The sequence below is a fragment of the Pygocentrus nattereri genome, chromosome 18 (genome assembly GCF_015220715.1).
Source record: "Pygocentrus nattereri isolate fPygNat1 chromosome 18, fPygNat1.pri, whole genome shotgun sequence".
Taxonomy (NCBI): Eukaryota; Metazoa; Chordata; class Actinopteri; order Characiformes; family Serrasalmidae; genus Pygocentrus; species Pygocentrus nattereri.
The window spans coordinates 31,945,999-31,969,415 of record NC_051228.1 but is presented as its reverse complement, the minus strand read 5'-3'; the positions used below and the strand labels follow the sequence as shown (position 1 = coordinate 31,969,415).

The 23,417-nt window shown below is 40.7% G+C and overlaps 1 protein-coding gene across 1 annotated transcript in view; it reads left to right on the top strand.

Moving 5' to 3' along the window:
• Positions 1-5,037: 5,037 nt before the first annotated feature.
• Positions 5,038-23,417, top strand: part of slc27a6 (solute carrier family 27 member 6) — a 39,408-nt gene continuing 21,028 nt past the window's right edge. The window contains exons 1-4 of the mRNA XM_017691315.2: positions 5,038-5,734; positions 11,113-11,322; positions 17,717-17,875; positions 22,739-22,863. Coding sequence (XP_017546804.1) covers positions 5,251-5,734; positions 11,113-11,322; positions 17,717-17,875; positions 22,739-22,863 — 978 coding nt within the window. The 5' untranslated portion in view covers positions 5,038-5,250. The remainder of the gene's footprint in view (positions 5,735-11,112; positions 11,323-17,716; positions 17,876-22,738; positions 22,864-23,417) is intronic.

The following is a 23,417-nucleotide window of genomic DNA, read 5'->3' as shown; positions in this document are numbered from 1 at the left end:
GGTAACTCAGCACAACTGTTTTGAGCAGAAAAGCATCCTAGAACACGCAACACGTCAAACCTTGATGTGGATGAGCTACAACAACAGAAGACCACATTGGGTTCCACTTTTCTTCAGCCAAGAACAGAAAGCTGAGATCGCAGTGGGCTCACCAAATCTAGACAGTTGAAGACTGGAAAAACAGCCTGGTGTGATGAATCTCGATTTCAGCTGAGGCACACAGATCAGTTTTCTTCATGTTTTCTTGGCACACTATGGGCCTCTTAATACCAGTCAATCATCACTTGACTTCCGCAGCCAATTTGAATATTGTCGCTGACCATGTGCATCTCTTAATGGCCACATTTTCTAATGACTACTTCCAGCATGATAACGCAGCATGTCACAAAGCAGAAGCCATTTCAAACTGTATTATGAACATGATAATTAGTTCAGTGTTCTTCAGTGGCCTTTACAGTCACTGGATCTGAATCTAATAGAACACAACGCAATGTTTCCAACATCTTGTGGAATCCATGCCATGAAGGATTGAGGTGATTTTGAGAACAAAGAAAGGCTCTACCCAGTATTAGTACAGCGTTTCTTCAGTGTTGAGTGTTTCTTGAGTGTTGAGTATATGTCCAGAAATCTTCTAGTGAGCCCAAACCTGAAATAAAGCACACTTCTTCAGCCACATGGGTGCGCCATATGACAAGAAAAGGCACCCTTGCTTTGAAGCTGAAAAAAAATACAGTCTTGAAATGCACATGCTATTACTTCACAATGTACATGTGCAATTTTGCTGATTTTAAGTAATTTAGCATTTAAGATTCTATAATCAGACATGCAAAAACATCCAAATCATGAGTGAAATATTTTATATTGTTTTACATGTTTGATTTAAGGCAATTTGTCACAGTGAGATTGTCAAAATATCTGATATACGCACTCAAAAAGATGGTTCTTCAAGGGTTCTTTAGTAAAGAAAATGGTTCCATATAAACTCTTTTTGGTGGTAAATAGAACCCTTTTCAAAAAGGTTCTATAGTGAACCATCTACAGCACATTCTCCATCAGTCTGATGAACCCTTTCATGATGCAAAAACCTTTCTAATCATGCAAAGGATTCTTTGAGTGTTCATGGTTCTCTATAGAACCATTTTCCATACTAAAGAACCCTTGAAGAACCATCTTTTTAATAGCAACTAAGAGTCATATGGCCTTAAGACCATTTCTTGACTCGAGGTCACTCTGGCCTTGAAAGTCTGCTGAGCACTTATACAAGTTAATTCAATTACCAATGAAATCATGTTTTGCAACATGTTTTGCAACATAGTGTCCTGTACGTTATTTAAATACATTAGCCTAGGGTTGCTTAACCTCCTAACAGCCTTCCTCAAATGTTTACATGCCTCTGACCACTTTAAGTAGGTGGATAAGATGTATTAAATTAGCTTTGGGATTAAACCCTGCAGAGTGCAGGATTGCCCAAAAGGGAGACACCCTACAGTGGCTGCTCTTGCATATTTGAATTGTGTTTTTAGTCCTTTTACTGTCAATTGCATAATGGAAATCTAAAATAAGACATTTAAGTTAAAAAGAAATAATAAAAATAATAAATATTTCTTATAAAATAATAAATATTTCTAATAATAAAAATTAATTTCTAAAGGAGAAAAAGAAAAAAAAAATCACTTTTACTGGGAACCTGAAAAAACGGCTTGGTCATTCAGGGTCAATGACATGTGTCCCGTTATACTATATAACGTTATGTTCCATATGACATAATAGGGTCATTCTCAAGAAACAGCCTCAAATACACACACACACACAGCCGCTTCTCCCTCAGGGTCGCGGGGGGGTGCTGGAGCAGGATACACTCAGGACAGGTCGCCAATCCATCGCAGGGCAGACAGACAGACATACATAAACAATCACACACACACTCACGCCTAGGGGCAATGTAGCATGTCCAGTTGGCCTAACTGCATGTCTTTGGACTGTGGGAGGAAACCCGGAGAACCTGGAGGAAACCCACGCAGACACGGGGAGAACATGCAAACTCCACACAGGGAGGACTTTGGCCGCCTAGCCGGGGAATCAAACCCAGGCCATCCTTGCTATCAGGTGACAGCGCTACCCACCTCAAACAATTTCTATTAATATGTCATTTGTCATATTCATGTAGAAGAACAATAGTAATATAATTTAGTAGAGCAACTGGATATCTATATGGTAACCCAATGGCATTTTTACCCAAATTCCCATTAGCACAATGTATCCATTTATTATGTAACCATTGTAATTGTAAAAAGTGAACCAAAACATCAGAATATTAGGCAGCCCAGGTGAAAACCAGCAATGTTCAATGTGTTGGGGTAATAGGTTTAACTGCAAAATAAATTGTAGATTTGTTGCAAGATTTATCCATCCATCCATTATCTTCCGCTTCTCCGGGGTTACTGCCAGCTATGTGAACCAAACTCCAGCTTTGTTTGTACAGGCCCTGAATGGCTCATAGCAAAGAGCCATGTACCCCGTACTCCCGAAGCACCTCCCACAGAATACCCCGGGGAACACAGTCGAATGCCTTCTCCAGATCCACAAATCACATGTAGACTGGTTGGGCAAACTCCCATGAACACTCCAGAATCCTGGAGAGGGTGAAGAGTTGGTCCAGTGTTCCACGACCAGGGCGAAACCCGCACTGCTCCTCCTGGATCCGAGGTTCGACTATAAGCCGGACTCTCTTCTCCAGTACCCATGCATAGACCTTACCAGGGAGGCTGAGGAGTGTGATTCCCCTGTAGTTGGAACACACCCTCCGGTCCCCTTTTATAAAAAGAGGCACCACCACCCCAGTCTGCCAATCCAGTGGCACCGCGCCCCGATGTCCACGCAATGTTGAAAAGGCGTGTCAGCCAAGACAGCCCCACAACATCCAGAGCCTTGAGGAACTCAGGGCGGATCTCATCCACCCCTGGAGCCTTGCCACCAAGGAGCTTCTTAAATACCTTAGCGACTTCAGCCTCAGTAATAGACAAGCCTATTCCCATGTCCCCAGACTCTGCCTCCTCACTGGAGAACGTGTGAACGTCCTCAAAGTATTCCTTCCACCGCCCAATGACGTCTTCAGTCGAAGTCAGCAGCACACCATCTCCACTATATACAGTGCTAGTGGCACACTGCTTTCCCCTTCTGAGTCGTCTGACGGTTTGCCAGAATCTTTTCAGAGCCGACTTAAAGTCACTTTCCAAGGCCTCACCGAACTCTTCCCACACCCGGGTTTTTGTCTTGGCGACGACTGAAGCCGCAGATCACTTGGCCTGTCGATATCTGCCAGCTGCCTCTGGTGTACCACAGGCCAACCATGCCTGGTAGGACTCCTTCTTCAGCTTGACGGCATCTCTCACCTGGGGTGTCCACCACCGGGTTCAAGGATTACCGCCCCCACAGGCACCAACTACCTTACGGCCACAGCTACAGTCAGCTGCTTCAACAATGGAGGAACGGAACATGGCCCATTCTGAGTCAATGTCCCCCACCTCCCGCAATATCTGGTCAAAGTTCTGACGGAGGTGTGAGTTGAAGATCAATCTGACAGGTTCTTCTGCCAGACGTTCCCAGCAAACCCTCACTATACATTTGGGCTTGCCTGGTCTGACCGGCGTCTTCCCCCACTACCTGATCCAGTTGACAGCTCAGCTCCTCTCTTTACCGGAGTGTCCAAAACACATGGCCGCAAGTCCAATGACACGACTACAAATCATTGAACTGCAGCCTAGGGTGTCCTGGTGCCATGTGCACTTATGGACATCCTTGTGTTCAAACATGGTGTCTGTGATGGACAAACTGTGGTTTGCACAGAAGTCCAAAAACTGAACACCACTCGGGTTCAGATCAGAGAGGCCATTACTCCCAATCACACCCCTCCAGGTCTCACTGTCATTGCCCACGTGAGTGTTGAAGTCCCCCAGTAGGACAATAGAGTCTCCAGGAGGAGCACTTTCAAGCACCCTTCCCAAGGACTCTAAGATGCCTGGGTACTCTGAACTGCTGTTCGGTGCATAAGCACAGACAGCAGTCAGGACCCGTTCCCCAACCCGAAGGCGTAGGGAAGCTAACCTCTTGTCCACCGGAGAAAACCCCAACATACAGGCACCGAGTCGAGGGGCCACTCACCATGCGCAACTCCAGAAAAGAATAAAGTCCAGCCCCTCTCAAGGAGATTGGACCCAGAGCCCAAGCTGTGTGTTGAGGTGAGCCCGCCTATATCTAGCCGGTATCTCTCAACCTCGCGCACCAACTCAGGATCATTCAAGCACGCAAACCCCTCCACCACGATAAGGTGGTGATCCATGGAGAGGTGCAAGATATATACTGGTTCTGAAAACAGTATACAGATTATACAAGAAAGAAGTGTGAAAGAAAACATGACACGTTTAACTTCAAATAGGTGATTGCTCTCACTCCTGTGTTTTAGTGGGTTTCAGGTGGAACATGTTACTACAAACCAGTTAAAAAACAAACACACACACGCACGCATCTAAAACGCTTATCTTTCTGAGTCATGGGCTTCCCAGCATTGGACGGAATTGCACAAACCTATATAACATGAGTTTAATTATTCAGGCTTAATTTCAGTTATTCATCCCGGCATTATTGTTATTTATTTTAAAAAATAATAACAATCCTTTCAATCTTTTCCCAGTATAGGTCGTGCTTAGAGATAATAACCCCATATCACCTGAATCTACTCTAATGAAAACAGGAATAAATAAATCAATCAATAAAAAGTCTCTTATTTCCCAGTGTAGGTCTGTAAAGCTGCTAAACGTCAGTGTTACTGCTCTTAGTGTTTGGGCGCGGCAGTACTGACAGTCACTGATAAGAACGAGAAACAAACAATCCATGCGGCTCATTGGAGGACACGCCCACGTCCAGCATGTCAAGGGGGGACACGCCCACCCCTTCGACTTCACCTCGTTTGGAGGACACGCCTACTTACAAAAACCGCGCGGCCTCCTGAACGACACGCCCACCCCTAAATCACTGAAAGACACGCCCACTTCCAGAAGCCGCGTGTGGGGAACATGCCCAACTGGTTGTACAATAACAAGGGTCACGTGACGCCCAGCGCGTTTCATAAATGTGCTATAAGGACAGTAAAGCGCTGAAAGGGATGCGTGTCTGCGCTCGAACTGCCGTGATTTCTCTCCATTTCTACTTTTCCTTCTGACGGAAAGCGACTTTGTTCCCGGAGACGGAGTCATGTTTTTCTCGGTGACATGGGCGACCGCTCTCCTCGCGGGCATCGTCTCGGTGTACATCGCTCAGCGCCTGTGCTTCCCTTACTTCTGGAAAGACGTCTTCTACCTGCTGAAAGTGATCCGATACGGAGCTCGGCTGGAGTTCTACAAACGGACTAAGATCGTGACCGTGCTGGACCGGTTCGTTCAGCAGGCGCGGCGGATTCCCGACAAGCCCTTTCTGATCGTCGAGGGGGTCTCATACACGTACCGGCAGATTGACGAGAGGAGCAACAGGCTGGCCCGCGTGTTCGAGCAGCAGGGCTCGGTGAAGAGAGGGGACACGGTGGCGATGCTGATGAGCAACGAACCGGACTTCGTCTCTGTCTGGTTCGGCTTGAGCAAGCTGGGCTGCGCCTTGGCTTTCCTCAACACCAACATCAGGTCCAGATCACTGCTGCACTGCTTCAACAGCTGCGGAGCCAAGCTGCTGGTCGTCGGTGCAGGTGAGAGAAGCGAAAATAAAAGTCTGGGCTGCTGTTGCAGCAGAAAAAACCGTGTTTGTGGAACATTTCTTACAAAAACTTTAAGCTATTCCAGACCGCTGAAAGTAGGTTGGCTTACACGAAGCTGAGGTCAGAATTTTCCCGCTCCACCTTAAATGGTGTACCACTTACATTCTCCCGCCTCAGGCAGAAGAGCAAGAAGTTGGCCATTTAAGGTGGAGCGGGAAAATTGGAACAAGAAGCGGGCGAATAGTAAACCATGTTTAGCCTCGTCTAGATTCCGTCCTTCAGAGAAACAGATTAACAGGCAATGCGTGTTTGCGTGTCGGCGGAAACGGCCGCATTATGTTTCCTAGATTTCCACACTCCACCCATCTGCTGCTCCAGCGTGGAGAGTCGTGTTGAAGAAAAGGCGAACACTTCTTCACCGAGTTAAACCGAATGTTTAAAACCACGGTTAATCACTTTGTAGCTCGATGTAGTGTTTAGTTTAACTTACAAAGTCTGAGCTGTTCTTTTTTGACTCCTTGCTCTTCTGAAGTCACCAGCTGAGACTTACTACCCTCTTGTTAAAGCTCATTGGCTGCGCCCTAAACCCCTAAAGCCCTAAACTGCCAGACCGAGCAGGATTACAGTGTCCTACACCACCATTACAAGTGTGTAGTGTAGTAGTGTGAGGGTTTTGGACGCAGCCCACATCTCTCTAGCAGTTGTGCACCAAGTCAGAGTAGTTCAGTGTAAAATAGTTTGTTGTAGGAAAACCAACTCAAAAGGTGTGGTGATAGCAGGCAGGGGTTGCAGTGTCGCAGTGTCGGCAATTCAAATATATTCATTTAATATGTTTTTTAAAATGACCACTGTTAGAAATAAAGGTTCTGTGCAGGTACATTTTTCATTCCAGGTACACACTGTAAATGTTCCATCAAAGGTCCAACAGTGCTTTTATCTTTCTTTCCAGGTGAAAAGTACATATTTCTACCTTTTCATAACACTCTGTTGGAAAACATAGCATTAAAATAAAAAGCCTAGAGACGAGACGGGGTGGGACAATTATGTTCCCTGACTGAAGGTACTGAGATATACCTTTAAGGGTACCACCCCAGTGACAGGAGGTGCAGTTTTGTGCCTTTATTTCTGAGAGTGAACATAGGTCGTGTTTTCATGCCAGGCCTCAGGCAACACATTCAAAATCTTCTAGTGCAATAACTGTGAGGGAAGCGCTTAGAGGCATTCAAACTCCTCTGATTCCTATCTCTGGTTCCTATCACCACCACTGTGAGCAAATCTGAGTTTCTTAGAATGGACCGTTTCGCATAAAACCACTCTAACTGACATTGATTACATCTATTTAATCATGCAGAACTTTGAAAAATCGGTGGAATTCCCCTTTAAGTGTAACAGTTGACTATAGTTAGTTAACAAAGGCTACAGTGAAGTTGCACACTGACACTCAGCCCTCAGAAACAGCCGATACACGTAATCCAGTGAGGGGGCGGCTAGAGGTCATCCTGCTTGGCTGTTTGTGAGCTCTTCTGAGGTTAATTGGACCTTAATTAAATAGTGGTTTAGCACTGCTACAGGTGAGTGGACATGCCTGTGAGCACAGGCATCAGCAGTCAGGCAGTTTTTTTCATTCAAAGTTGTACCTTTACCCTAAATGTAGTTGATCAGCTGAAACATGCCTGCTTCTTTAGTAGGGCAGTAGAGTTTAAACCATCTAAAATGTTTTTGAGTGACCTGGACCTACTTGACCATTATTTGTTCATTACGTTAGGCTCTTAGATCCAGTGCAAAACTAAAGAGGCAAACTTCAGGCACCAAACTAGTCTTGGCTCATCAACGACATTTAGGGTGAGGGGGATATTTGTGTTGTGAGTCTGGCTGCTGCATGCATTAGCCTTTGCCATGCAGAATTCCTCCTTACTCCTCGGCTGTATATATGAGCCCCTACACATGGCCTCACTCTTTCCTGTTAATATATGGCGCTGAGCCCACAACTCAGGAAATACAGTACGGGGTCTCTGGAGATGGTGTTGTAATAGGTAGCAGCTATCACAGACTTAGGCCACATTGTGAAACATAGAGGAAAACTCACTACACCTCAAATCCTGGTAGACAGATTTTTGGAAGTTTGCCGTAGACTATAGACTATGTGCCCATTCCTGGAGAAATACCACTCAGCAGATTTCAGTTATAGCTGGCTCTACTTTTCAGGCGCCACTGAAACTGTGATTAAATGAATCAGGCAAGCTCTGCAACAAACAGCTGAATCCACATACCTCTACTCTCAGGCGTATGCTGTAAGAGTTCCCTGGAAAGATGAGTGTCTCTGAAACTATAGTATTTATGAATCCATACAGAAAAAAGTCCCCAGATGCTGCACTACATCTGGTCAAAATCTAGAGTGCGTGAGCCCTGGAAACTATTTAAAGCTTCTGAGGGAGTTTATCAAATCTGGATGCGGAAGTCTTATTAACTCAACATATGTGATTATTTTACTTCATTTATGTTGTAAACCTAGTAAAACACATCACAATGCATGTTTTACATTTGATACACATCACAATCGAAGCTGTTTACAGAATTATTTGTCAAAAAGTTCAACATTTGGAGATCGCAGGAGCAGCTAACTGTGATGTAGCCTGTCCAAGAAGTTCCACAGTCACTTAATTACTCTACTAATAGCTACTAGGAGCATTCTATGGCGAAGTATGTAGTACTCGATTTTGGGTGCAATTAATGTTTCTGAGTTAATAAATATACATCAGTGGGCACAAAGGCAAATCGCCAATATGCTCAGTTTTAATATCAGTTGGATCATTTTCTGTTCTGTTCTGTTATCACTGTGTAGGACAGACGTTGTCCATGCCTGGTCAACCTGAACAGTTAAAGCGAAACTCTACCTATTTTTCAGAATTTCTGCATATTGAATTGCAAAGATGCATATAAAGTTACTCAGAGTGGTTTAATATGAAATCTGTCATTATAGAGAATGGTACCTTGTCAGAATCGTTCACAATGCTGGTGATAGGAACCAGATGTGTGAAGCATTTAATTCCTTTAAAAGACATTTTATAGAAAATGACTATAGGATATGGCTACGAATACATTGCCTGAGGGCTGAGAAAAGGTTTTTGCCTAAAACATTTTTATAATTAAACACAGGGAAGTATATGCAGGGTGTTGTAAGGCAAAATAGTAAGAAAGACATTTTTTTTTCAGATTTACTGCAAGTTGACCTGTATCAACCCTGCATATAAAAATACAGAAGACACATGTTGATTTATGTTATCAAGGCATTGTGACATCTGGTTCCTGTCACTACCACTTTAAAGAAATCAGTTCATTTCTCTACACTGAACCATTTCACATCTAACCACTCTGAATGACTTTGCTTGCATCCCAGTGATTGAATTATGCCTAATTTTGAAGAATCTGTGGAATTCCCTTTTAATATTAACCTACATGGCTCAAGTCATGCTGTAATCAGTGTATACACTGTGTAGCTGGTGTCAGCTAGTGCTACAGCGCAGTTACTTCAGTCTGAAATAAAACAGAGCGGTTTGTAGGGGGACAGTCGTGGGCTGGAGGTTAGGGATCCAGCCTTGTGACCGGAAGGTCGCCGGTTCGATCCCCAGAGCCAACAGCACATGACTGAGGTGTCCTTGATCAAGACACCTAACCCCCAACTCCTCCCTGGGCGCTGCGGATTGGGCTGCCCACCACTCCGGGCAAGTGTGCTCACTGCCCCCTCGTGTGTGTGGTGTTTCACTGCACGGATGGTTTAAATGCGGAGGTGAAATTTCCCCGTTGTTTGACTAATAAGGGTCTCTTAATCTTGTACCTTGGACTTGGCCTTTAGAAAATTTCTCTTTGACCTTGATCTCATATCTCTTCTTAATCTTTTTCAGTGCCAGTTTCCAACAGTAGGGCTTGAGGGATGAGCTACTTGAGCTGTAAAAGTGCTCTTACTTTCTAATAGTAGGGCACATAGAAACAAGTTCTCCAAAACAATTTGTCATCTTTATGAGCTCAAAAACGAAGAAAGTACATGATTATCAAACATTAGCTAGTTCTATGCAAGCATAACTAGCTTGGTTGCTGAACAGTGAGTGTGTTTACATACGCCTAATAATTCGATAACGGCTGAAAATCAGATTTTCTCTGAAATTTGGTCATTGTGCTTACATGCACTCGGGTAATCAGATAATGGGAAAACTCTGTGTTACTCTGTGTTAAATGCTGATATTTCTAGGACAAAGGTATGTTTCCATACATGTACAAACTGAGAAAAATCCAATCTGAAAAATCAGAGGATGCTGTTTACACGACTACTTGAATAATCAGATGACTGCCGAAATCTGATAACGACCGGTTTATTAAGTGTAAACTCACTCAGTAGTTTTTGGACCACTAGCACGCTAATTAGCCTGTAAATGTGTGGGGATAACTTTTCATTTTACTAAGGAAAACATGTGCACAGTGCTGGCAAATGAATTTATCATGATCTATAGAAAAAGAATATACATACATACATACATAAGTTATGAACTTGCAGTATGGCCTAGTCTTTAAGTTTTAAATGATAATAAGCATATAAGCAAAAAATACATGTCTGTAATTCTTTAATATGTAAAAACTACTTGGTATATTTAAATTCTGCAAAGATTGTAGTTATTCTCTTGTTTCATGGTTTGGCTGGAAATAAAATGGTTCATTTCTTGAAAAGCTCAACAGAAATGTATTCAATCAGGATTTTTTTTCTGAAGTATTTAGACAGATAAGCTACTCACCCTTTAGCTAGGACTTCAGGAGCTGAACTAGCATGTCAAAGTAACCACTAACAGGAACTGATAATGAGCTTAACCAATCACATTTTAATTTACTTTGGGTGGGACCAATTTTGTGAGGAAAAAAATGTAACTTTAGGCCTTCTGGAAGTTCTAGATATGCCACTGACTACAAATAGGAGTAGCCGACTGAGGGCATTTAAGTCGGGGGAAACAGCAGCAGGACGGTGGCAGGGCTCTGAGAGTCACCGTGAAACTGCTACAACTAAAAGGGCCATTAGTTTTGTGCTAACAAACCACCAAAATTCCATACAGGTGCTAAAAAAAGTCAACATTACTGCATTGTTTTTTCCACATTTTTGTTTTTGATGATCCCAGGCCTAGCACTTACCAGTACCTTGCTATAAGAGAGATTATATGCTTGATTCTTTATAACTAAATATGAAGCATTAATCTTACCACTATTTATTTGATCTGACCACACTTCACTAAAACTGTACATCTAAGCCCAGATCCATTTCAAAACCTTTATTTTTAACAGTGTATATTGTTTCATGTTTGATGACTGCTTGTTCTGCACTTTTACAGACCTGTTGGACACCTTAAAGGAGATCCTGCCCAGTCTCCACGAGGACAATATCTCAGTATGGGCAATGAAGCATGAAGTCTCCCACCCAGGGGTCTACTCTCTGCTAGACAAGATAGAGCAGGCCTCACACGAGCCAATGCCGGCTGAGCTTAGGTCTACCACTTCACTCAAGACTCCTCTTCTTTATATCTTCACTTCAGGGACCACTGGTATGTAAGCAATATTAACATATCACTAGGCTACCAATACGAATCATCTGATTTGTGTTCTGTTGCTGACGTTGGGGATCAATTGATCTTTATTGAATTTGTCAGATGCTCACAAGTTTCAGGCACAAAATCCTTAAGGAAAGATGAAATGTGAGGTAATCCAGCTGTGTTGTCTCGTGATTTTGTAAGCTAGGGTAAGTTCTGGTACGGCTGAATGATTTGGGAAACTATCCCAACTAATTGGGATTTTTCTGACCAGTTTTGTGACGGAGATTTAAATGATGATTATTTTCTATGAATTAAGAAAATAATCCAGGCCTTTTATGTTGTCTAAAAGACCAGAAAGACCATTTTTCTGTTCTGAGGTCTGATTGGTGAATGTATCGTGCCAGACTGCTGGTTAGTTGTGATTGTGTTATCATGTACACAGCACATGGCTGTTTAGTTGCTACTTATTGGTCTAACTCATCTTCAGGCACTTCACAAGCTCCACATAATATAGCGTTCTTAATGAAATGCAGTTAAATGCAAACACCCGATATATCATATGGAAATATATTAGCATGTCCTCTACAGCAAGCTTAAATGTTGAATTTTTCAGCAAATTTTAGTGCCCACTTTCAACTGCAGGCTAGAATTACAATTTCAGCCCTTTTAAAGTTCTTTTAAATTGCAGTTTCGATATAAAACCCGCTACTCTTTCATCCCTAACATCTGCTCAAACACACTGTACAACAAAAGTAATAACAGTATTTGTTTGTGCTTCTTTAATGGAACATTCCTCCTCATCCCCACTTATTTTTTACTTTGACAACATTTTGTTTTGCTGTCAAAGTAATGAAAAATGGTGAATACCGTTTTTGCATGTAAATAAACCACACATATACTGTATTTTAACACTGCTGTTGTTATAGAAATAGAATGGAAATAGAATGGAAATTCTCAAAAAGAAATGATCACCTTGATTTCACAGACATTTGGGTTTATTTTAATGGTTGTTACTGTCTCTACCGGCTTGCTCATGGGGGCTTGGAATCGGATTTTCTTTTCTTTTTCTTTCTGCAATACTGATTGCTCTGTAAAGCTGATTTGTGACAACACCTGTTGTAAAAAGCGCTATATAAATAAACTTTGCTTGCTTGCTATTATTATGGTAAAATACTGTATGTCAGAAAAACAGTAAAAGGCAGTATTTTACTGGTAATTAATAGGTTTTATCAGGGAGGATTTGTTTTACACCTGCAAAGATACTGCAGTCTGAATGATTACTGATGAGATCTATGATTTTAATCCAGTAGGAATCTGCCATGTCTGTAGTTTTTACCACTTTGCCAAGTAACAATTCTGGAGCAATATAACTTCCATAATTCCTCAAACTCAAAGCTTCTTCAGTAGTAGTAGCCCTGTTCTAATCAGAAATGTAATAACAAATTCTGGTAATAGACATCAGTGTGTTTTTGGCAACTGAGATACAAGGCTAACTGCTAAAGCTGAGCTCCTGACACAGTTACCTTATGACATGAAATGTCTGAAAGTACCTTTCATAAGGCTGTGATTTTTGTTTTGAGCAGTATTTAAGTTGATTGAACCCACTTTATTAGCCTAATGCTGGTGGCATTACCTGGAAGTTTGTTTTTGTTGTTTGTTTGTTAGTTTAGATCCATTTCATTCTAATCTTACCTGAAGTGAAAGTCGAGGCATTCAATGTTGATTTTCTGCCTTGCTGATTACTTGCAGAGATTTCTCCAGATTCTCTGAATCTTTTGATGATATTATGGACTGTAGATGATGAAATCCCTAAATTCCTTGCAGTTGCACATTGAGAAATATTGTTCTCAACAATGTTGTTCACAAAGTGGTGAACCTTGCCCCATCCTTGCTTGTGAACGACTGAGCCTTTCAGGGATGCTGCCTTTATACCCAATCATGACACTCACCTGTTTCCAATTAACCTGTTCACCTGTGGAATGTTCCAAGCAGGTTTTTTTGAGCGTTCCTCAACTTTCCCAGTCTTTTGTTGTCCCTGACCCAACTTCTTTGGAATGTGTTGCAGGCATCAAATTCAAAATGAGTGAATATTTGCATAAAAACAATAAAGTTTATCCGTTTGTACATTAAATATCTTTTCTTTATAGTGTATTCAATTGAATATAGGTTGAAAAGGATTTGCAAATCATTGTATTCTGTTTTTGTTTATGTTTTACACAACGTCCCAACTTCATTGAAATTGGGGTTGTACATTCTCTGGCATCTCGTACAATAACCCCAGCGCCATTGTGTCATTTCATACCTGTGGCTTTCTGAGAATTATGAGCTGATAGTGGATATTGTTCAATGTTCTGAGAAATTCTGTGGAAGATCATTCTTCCAGTATATCATGCAAAAAAAAAAATTCAGAGCAGTGACAATGGAAAAAATGTTTTGTTTTTTTTTGGAGGAGAAGCTTTGGACTGTTTCAGACTTTCGTATTGTATCATGACATCAGGAAGTGCTACTGACAGATTTGTCTGTGTGGAAAACTGAAAAAGCTGACTCTGACCATCTTAGGCTGGGACATTTCGAAAATCATTGTTTCCTATGTTTATCTTTGTAGATGCATTTGTAGATGTGAGGAAAGGGTTCAATATCTTGTTTCATTTTACAGCTTGGCATCAATGACACAGGATGCATTTGGACTTTGAGGGTACTTTCACGCCTATCTTGTTTGTTGAGAATCTATCAAACTTTTTCCTTTTTTTGGTCCATTTTATTAGGTGTGAATGCTCCACCCATTCTCTGGTGAGCACCACACATTGTGGTCAACCCTACAGTCATGGGTCTCACTTCACTTTTAAGCAAACCCTAGTTCAGTTCACTGCTGGTATGAAGGCATCTTTGTGATGCACCAAATCAGGGAATTCAGTATCAGAGCATGCTTTCCCTTCCCTTAGCTTACCCAGGCAGGGGATTGAACCCCAGTCTACAACGTAGAAGGCAGAGGTGTTACCCACTACACTAACCAACCAGTTACTTAGCTACTTAAATCAGCAGACCAGCAATACAATAATATGTAGCAGTTAATGAAGAGACCCAGTTTATTCACAAGTTATTGTGCTTTGTTAAAGGCTGTAGTTGGCCACAGCCACACCCTCCACAAGAGAGTTTTTGGCTAACAATTCGCTCTAAGCCTCATTATCCTCTTCAGCCATCAGCGATACACTGATGCAATACTTCTTAATCTAACAGAAATCACATAAGCTAGCACTGCATTCACAATAAGAGTCCTTGTAATAGTCCAGAGAATAAATGCTAGTGGCCAACACTCTACAATGAACTCTGTGAACACACTACAGATATTCTTTAGATATATCAACATAGAATGCGGAATGTGTTGTTGACCAACCATCAATGACCCGATTAGTTTCATACAAATTTATAAACCAATCATAAAGAAGTGGAAATCAAGTATTTTAAAATATACTACTACATTTTAGAATATACTTAATAAATATATAATATCAAGTATTTTAAAATACAAATTAGGGGTATAATAACAAAATTCTATCAAGAATACACATGAGGGATGTATGAATTTTGTACAGCGACTGGCTAGTGAAAGCTAAAAATGGTCTCCGGTGTGAAAGTACCAGAGTGCTTGAATCCCAGCTAAATGTTTGACCAGTCAACGAATACTGAAATAAATTAAGACCTTTTGTTTATCTCACAATTTTTTTCCAGTCATCGTAATTCTAATGCTACAGAGTTTGGTCAGCGGGGGCATAGCACTCACTGGTCAATCTTAAACTCCGCCTACGAGCACAGGCATTGACTTATGAGCTGCTGAATGCTGTCACTTAATTGGCTCCCTATAGAAACTCTGCATGAATTAGGCCGTGTTTCATGTAAATAATATGTAAATGAGGTGCCGGTAGGTTGTCACTTGATTTCACGCATTGACGTTGAAAGGCTGATTCATCATTTGCACTCAAATTTCTTTCCACATCCCAACAAATTATTATAATTCTGATGCAGAATAGTTCATTCACTATTAAAGGTGGTCAACTTTGCTCTCACTTTGATTGGTAAAGGCCAGTGTCAAAAAAACGCAGTCTCTCCTGGATTTTAGCAAACAAATTAGATGTGAAAACGGCCTGAATGAACTGTTACCTTGGTTATACGGTTTATCCCACTCCGTTCCCGAGGACAGCAAAATGGAGGTAAAACAAAATCAAACCTAACGTCCAAAAACATTTAGCAAACAAAGGCTAGGAAGTGATGGAGGAAATGGCCAATATGAAAAATCCTAGAAGTTATAGTTTTAGAGACTTATCATTGTAAGGTTAAGGAAACTTTTTTTTTCAAGTGTTCCTCTTGTTCTTAGAACTGTTCTCAAGAGTACAATTCTTGTCTAAATTCTTATCTATGTTTTTTTATGTAGGAAGTTAAAACAAAAGCACCTTTTTCTTTGCTTTTCTTTCTTAAGACACTTTTGTGAATCCAGCCCAGGCAGATTTTCTTTCTTTGTTCTTCTCTAAGCAAGATCATTGACCTCAAAAAAACAGAGCAAACAGTGTTAGCAACAGACTGTACTTTGGGGTATCTTTGCACCATGTTTGTGTATGTTTGTGTCTCTGTCCTTGGATCCCTGTTTCCCTTTTTTGATGGACAAACAGTGTCTAAAGTTGAACTCTTCAGTCTGTTCCAACACCAAAATGGGGTCACTGAAATAATACACATTAGTGAACCGGTGTTTTGCATCTTCATCTCGCTCTATTCTTTATACTGTTTGTTTAGTAAATAGCTGGAGTGGACATCTCTTTGCATTCTTGCAAAATAGCATGGAATCTGCTTGTCTGAGGGTAAATTCCAGACGTGGTCCGGGTAGCTCATGTGATCTGAACTACATCTGGAGAAAGAACTCATTCATAAGAGTCAGTCCTACTACTCGCTCAGTAACTGGATAAGAAGCTGGAACTCCCCATATCCTCTTTCTGAGTGGTGGGTATTTATAGATACAAGCAACTCTTCCTGGGAGTGATTACAAGATGCTTGATAACTGCCAGGTTTTAGCTCCTGGAACTTGCAGTGGATGTTTGTCATGACAGAATATACTCTCATTTTGGAGGGATTGCGTGCAATGTTGGCTTTTGGCTCATACCCCTCACAGCAAGAAGGGCCTGGGTTTGGTTCCCTGGCTGGATGACCAGAATCTTTTCTCTGTGCATGTCCACTCTGTGTGTGTGTGTGTATGTGCGTTTCCTCTGGTTGCTCCGCTTTCCTCCCATGGTCCAAAGACTTGCTATCAGGCCAGTTGGCCCCTGCCTTCTGCTAAATGACTGCTGGGATAGGGTGTGTGTGTTTGTGTGTGTGTTTGTGTGTGTGTGTGTGTGTGTGTGTGTGTGTTCTCTCTGTGTGAAATGCTGTGACTGTGTTGAACTGACAGTGAGCAATAAGGGTGAAAGGGGAGGGGTGAGAATCTACAAAGACAGTTAAAAATCATATACAACTGCCACAAAAAATAGTATTTAAACACAGTCAAAGCAAAAGATGGAAATCCAGTCCACTTCTGTTTTTTAAATCACACACATTCCATCCAAATATATTCCAGCAATGTTGCAAAAAAATACACAGTTCAACTGCAAGATCTCCAAAACTGGTGAAAATGGCATTTTATGTGAAGTTGCAGTTATGAAGAATTCACCATTCCAAAGAAAGCTGCTGTCTTCTGTAAGACTGCATTGTTTTAACACATTCCCAACCTCCTGAAAATGTATCTCCTTCTGCCTTGACAAAGCCCTTCTGTGAAAACCGTTTAGAATATCTTTTGTAGGCTTGCGTTCTTGGGATGACATGAGTCTTGATTGGTTACAAGAAGCTACCAATGAAAGTTGTATATGTCGGCCTCTGGTAAAGTCACTGATTCATTCAGGCCCTTTTAGGCCACACAGTGTGGTGATTGTGAAAATGTTGAAAAAGGGTTAAAAAAAACAAAAAACTGAAATTTAGTGAAGGACATCATCTGAGGACATAAGTGAAATATCTACTATTGTCATCATATCTTCATCAGTAAACATCTGAAACATAGGTCTCATATGTAAAATGAACTTTGTACTAATGAACATATGATGACAGTAGCAGGTAATTTACTTACATCCTCAGTTTGACTCTCTTTGAGCTCTCTTTCAACATACTTGCAGTCATCTGATTCATCCGCCTGGGGAAGGAGTCCAAAATATGAACAACATTACAGGATGTTCTTCTGCTTGTTGCTTGCAGTGACACATCTTCACCAGAGAGAGAGAGAGGTCACCAAGTCCTTAAAGCTTCCATAGCGTAGCTTTTAGAATGAATATTAAGAAAATCTGTAGCAAGTTGCTACATTGTCGAATCACTGGTTCTGTCATTTTTCTTGCAGGCTTGCCCAAGGCTGCAGTGATCACTCACCTGCAGTCTTTGAAGGCAGCAGGTGGCTTCTGGGCATACGGCGGCACAGCGGAGGATGTGATCTACACACCACTGCCTCTCTATCACAGCGCTGCCTCTCTCGTTGGCATTGGAGGCACCATAGAGCTGGGTAATGCACATAAGTGATTGCTTTTCATACCACACCATCCTTAGCTTCATGTAAGAACCTTGTAAGGTCAATGGCTCTAATAAAAGTTCTGATGATTCATATGGGAGGCTACTTCGAGAAAACAGATTCCAGCCTGGCTATTTCAGATTTATTTAGGTTGTAGGCATTAAGTGGTGTTTTTTTGTTGTTGTTGTTTTCACTTTGATTTCATTAAGCACCCCAGAACTGTGGATTGTATTGTGAAGCTGGGTTATTCATGCCCAAATTCCTCAACCTTCTCATCAACCCCTCCTAGTACATTAAATAGTTAACCTCTTCAATGACTTGAATAGTTGAAATACTACATCTAATATGCCATCATCTCTTAACTAAAGGAATACTGACTTTGAGCAAGTATAAGTTGTGTTTTCCTGTGCTGTCTTTATGCTGTTTGCCTAATGCACCATGTGTGACTGTAATCAGACACATTGCATGTGATGGTAAGCATGCATATGTGGATTTTCAGCTGTTTAGATGTTCCTATAAGAAATACTGGTACCTTTCAATTGAAACCGTAACCGTTTTTATTTCATAGGGGAATTCCACTGATATTTAAAATGCATGCATGATTTGGTCATGGAGAAGTGAAGTTGTGCGTCATTGAGAAACTTATTGACACGGATTTCTTTACAGTAGTAGTGATAGAAAGCAGGAGTCACAATGTCTACAACATAAGTACAGTCATTGTTATCTGAAATTACTAGTGTAACACATGTCTTCTGATTTTTTAATGTAATGTTGATAAAATGACACAAAAAACTTTTTTTAGTGGTTCTCACTACTGCGCTTGTCTGCATAAGCAAAGCAAAGCTTTTCCTACTTGTGGCTCAAAAGGCAAGCTGATTGTCTCTTTTTACTGAAGGTCGTGTAAACAGACACCAAGTTGAGTGTTACAAAGTTTCCCATACATTTTCCAACAGGTGACCAGTCATATTCTCCATAACGTCTCTGGTTCATATCAAACCTTTGAGTGACTTTGTTTACATCTTAACCATTTAACTATACAGGTTTTTTTTAATCATTGAATTTCTACAGAAGTAAATGATAGTCATTCAGAGTGGAATTGTTACAGAGTCAGAATTGTCTGCAGTGGCGATGATAGGAACCAGACGTCTGGAGTATTTAATGTCTCTACAAGCCCACTTGCTGAAACTCCCGTGAGACTTTGCCTGATGTGTGAGACCTTGTTTTACAATAGTTTTGAGATAATGTTTAGGTTTGATATATAAAAAATAGGAATAGGCTCCAGCACCCCCACGACCTAGGAGGATAAACGGCTTAGTTAATAGTGTATGTGTGTGTGTATATATACACAGGTTCATGCAGGGTGTTGTAAAGCAAACTAGTTCTCCAAGAAACCTTCATTTTTCAGATATATACATTTTCAGATACAATATTTTACCCAAAAAATTACATACACACACACACACACACACATATATATATATATATATATATATATATATATATATATATATATATATTTTTTTTTTTTTTTTTTTTTTTTTTTTTGTCAAATGTACACATAAAACTCAGAAGACAGGGGTTTACTGGTGTTTTTATACTAAATAAAATGTTTATATTTGTCTTGTAGACATTTCACTACTATGAATGACTGTATTTACATATCAACTGATGATTTATAAAAAAAAATGAGTTGAATTCCAGTTTTATCTTAAAGGTTTATTTAAAATTTCTTCAGTTTTAAAGCTTTTGTGGTGTAAAAAGTTGTGCGTGACTGTACGTGGATTTTTGGATACTGACAAAGATTTTCCAGTGTTTACCAGTAATGAACATACAGTTCATAGCGAGGGCTTATGCGCTAATGATGAGAAACACTCAGCGTGTTACAAGTCAAGACGGGTAAAATTAACCTTTGCTACTTTAGCTTTATATTGCGGTTTAATACTGTGGTTGGTTAAACGTAGTGATACATCCAGAGGCCATAATATTATTCCAATTTTCAAAAACATCAGAGCGTGTGGGTGCGTGCCTAGCAAGATATTACGCTTTTAGATCATTCAGACGGAAAAATTAATCACGCATACGTCTGGAGTGTGGTGTACAGTGCAGTCTTCACATTTTTGTTTAGGGCGCCCTTTCTGTTTCTGCCTGCCGGTATGCATGAACTCTTGTCCTCTCACCTCTTCACCTATCTTAGATACAAACCTGAACTTATTCCCTGTTCTGGTGAAGTGTGGAAGTAGGTACCGTATGTGCTACTGTGTGCTAGCTGCAGAACGATTAACAGGCTTGTAATGCATAGTCTGTTTGCCTTATGTACATATTATATAACCTACATTTAGGTCCAGCTACTAGTAAAGATCTGCCTGACCTACAGTAAACTCACCAGCCACCCAGGCCAATGACTTAGTGTCCACTGCAGTTTGTTCACAGCACACATGTGACTTTTCTGTGTGTTTTCTGTGTGTCAAAATTGCATCAAGACAAGGTTACATTTTCTATCTTTTCAATCTAGGAGTCTCGGTGCCGGCGAACTGACATTCTGAGAAACTCTTTCACCACAGTTAGTGTAGGGCTCAAATAACCCTTTGTGCCAGATTTAATCTCAGAGAAACCATTCAGTAGAAACCAGATCACCCTTTGAGAAGTGATTCAAACTGCAGCTCATTGAACTTCACTGCATCTGATAGGGAATCCCTTATTGTGTTTATAAAGTAGATTTATAAAGGCTGTTGGCTGTCAGTATTTCTTTGTTGATTGTCAGAACTATGGATAAATGATAAAACAGGATGAATGAAAAATGTATACAGATGAATTTTTTCTCAAATAAGCATGATCAATACTAGCAGTGTATAGTACGTGTTGGAGTTAAGGCAGTAGTTTCAATATTCTAGTTAAGGCTGCATGAGGCAGTCAAATTGCTTTGCTACATACCATGACAGAGAGTACTCTGCAAAAGTCAGGGACCACCATTCATTGATTAAATTCCCACCCAAACCAACATTCAGGAGATACTTCTGAGGAACTTTGACTGGAGTGTATTAGTATTAAAAGATATAAAGAAACGGCAACTCCTAACAACCGTGCAAGACCTGGTAGACCATCAAACCTGTCACGATCCGATAAACAGTACTTAAAGCTTTCGTCTTTGAGCGAGAGGAAGCTTCACTCTTACTTCACATCTGAAAACATCCACAGGTGTTTCTGTCCATCCTTCCACTATGAGAAGACACCTTAGCGCTGTGAGTCTGAAAGCATGTGTAGCTGTCAGGAAGCCTCACTGAGAAAATGAAATAGACAATGAAGAAAAGTTGCAAATCAAACAAAGAAGTGGTGTTCTCAAAATAACAGACCGACCAGTCCAGAGTCCAGGCTTCAACATAAATTAATGTGATGGGATTACTTCGATCATGAAAAGCAGAAAATGCAATTTGAGACTGAAATTTTGAAATGTAGAAAAATACCGTGGCAGATTTCTCCTAAAGTCTTCCTAGGAGAAAGCAAATGGAGGACACACATAAATGCTGAAGAAATTGATATTGTATTTCGTTGTTGGGCCGACTCTTTTTTGCTTTTTTTCAGATGCTGCAAAAGGTTGAACTGACACAAATCCAATTTTTTGCCATAATATGTCTGATGTTTTCAGGGCTGTGTGGACACGCAAATCTGATCTTTTCAAATCCCACCTGAGCCACTTTCATACGTGGTCCTAAGTTGGACATGTATCTGATTCATGGCCATGCGACCTTAATGTAAACACACAGATCAGAATTTGTGTGCTTATGTTCCACATTGTGTGTGCCAGTTGTTCAACATTACCTTGGCAGCAGTGCCAAATAGAAGGTAAAGCCTATAAGCAGTGAAAAAGCAACACATCTCACCTTTTTCACCTTTGTCTCTCTCTAATAATAAAGCTGAGAGCTGTTCAGAGTTAATTATCTTCAGAGTGAAGCTCGTTCTGCTCATTAATTTGTTTGATTATGATGTGCACATGACCGATCTGAATCACTTACCTAAATGAGCGTGAACCATTGTGTCAGATGGGATTTGAGCAAAAATCGGATTTGAGCAATGAAGCTTGTAATGTGAACATTGCCTTAACTTGTACTTAAAAGTTATTTTGACTGGAAATTAAATAGATGAAGGGAAGGTTTTTTCAAAGTACTGTACTTCCAATATGTTGCAAAACACATTAGTGAATTTTTCCTGTGACATGGTATTTAAAAACAGAAGCATTTTATTTCCAAGAATCAAATCCAAAAGGTTTTTTTATTTTATTTCCAAGAATAAGATTTGTTTCTTGGATTGTGTGAATGCCTTGATTCATCCAGACACTCTGTGATTGGTCAGAATGCTCACAGCACAAACTATTCAGTGATCGGTTATAAGCTGGATTATAAGCAATTAGCAAACAATATGTTGTACAGCCCATTGAACTCTGAGATGCAAATACAGGAGTGAATATCGGCATGTACAGTGATTGCTGAAATGCTGTTATGTTTGGTCTAGGTGTTGCCTCTATCCCCCATGCAGGTCATAAACACACTGGCTTTAAATCTTACTGCTTCTGTTTAGAGAGCAAAGGTTGCAGCACCATGGATAATGTTGTGCTTTGCAGTTTAACAGAATGCTTTCGTTTGATAACTATTTGAAAAGGGTACTTATTTAGACAGCATAGCACGGTATGATCTAAAAGAGCAATGTGTATACAATTAGTCTGTCCAGTCTCACCTTTTAAGCCCTATTTCCAGTTGACAAATGCGAACATGATTATTGGGAATTGTCTGTTGTATGTAACTAATTCCAGATCTGTCTCATCTTGTCTTACACATTTCTTCTTATTTTAATTGCATGGTGTAGGCGCAACGTGTGTTTTGAAGAAGAAGTTCTCAGCCTCACAGTTTTGGAATGACTGCAGAAAGTATGATGTGACGATATTCCAGTACATTGGGGAGCTGTGCCGTTATTTGTGCAATCAGCCTAAGGTATGAAATTCTGCATATCTGGCTGACATTCGACTCCACTTGTTGTAATTCAAGTTTTCTAAAAGATCCTGACAGGTACAAATTTTCAGTTCTGTTGTTTTTCAGCACCTGTGAATGAGCAAACCAGCATCAGTACTGTATCACATGTCAGCCATATTAAATACCCCATCCATATAGAAAGCTTTATGAACCTGAAAGTCATTAGGTGTAACAGTATACACATTTTCAGGTATACACATTTTCAAATATTTTACATGTATACTGGTGACTTTATTTTGAGTGGTCCTTATAAACAAACACACAGCAGACTCTAAGTTACAGGTCAAAAACATATGGGGGTTAGAATTAGGTTTTAGGTTGAGGTTAGGTTTAGGGCCAGGCGTGGGGTTAGGTTTTGGGTTGAGGTTAAGATTAAGATTATGGACAGGGCATCTCCCTCTCCAGTGTCATTCTCAGCAAGTGAACAAACTCTGAAAGCTCCTTTTGTCCCTCAGGATGAACTGCCTACCCACCAGCACTCTGACAGCAGAAGCACAGCCCTATTCAGCTTGATT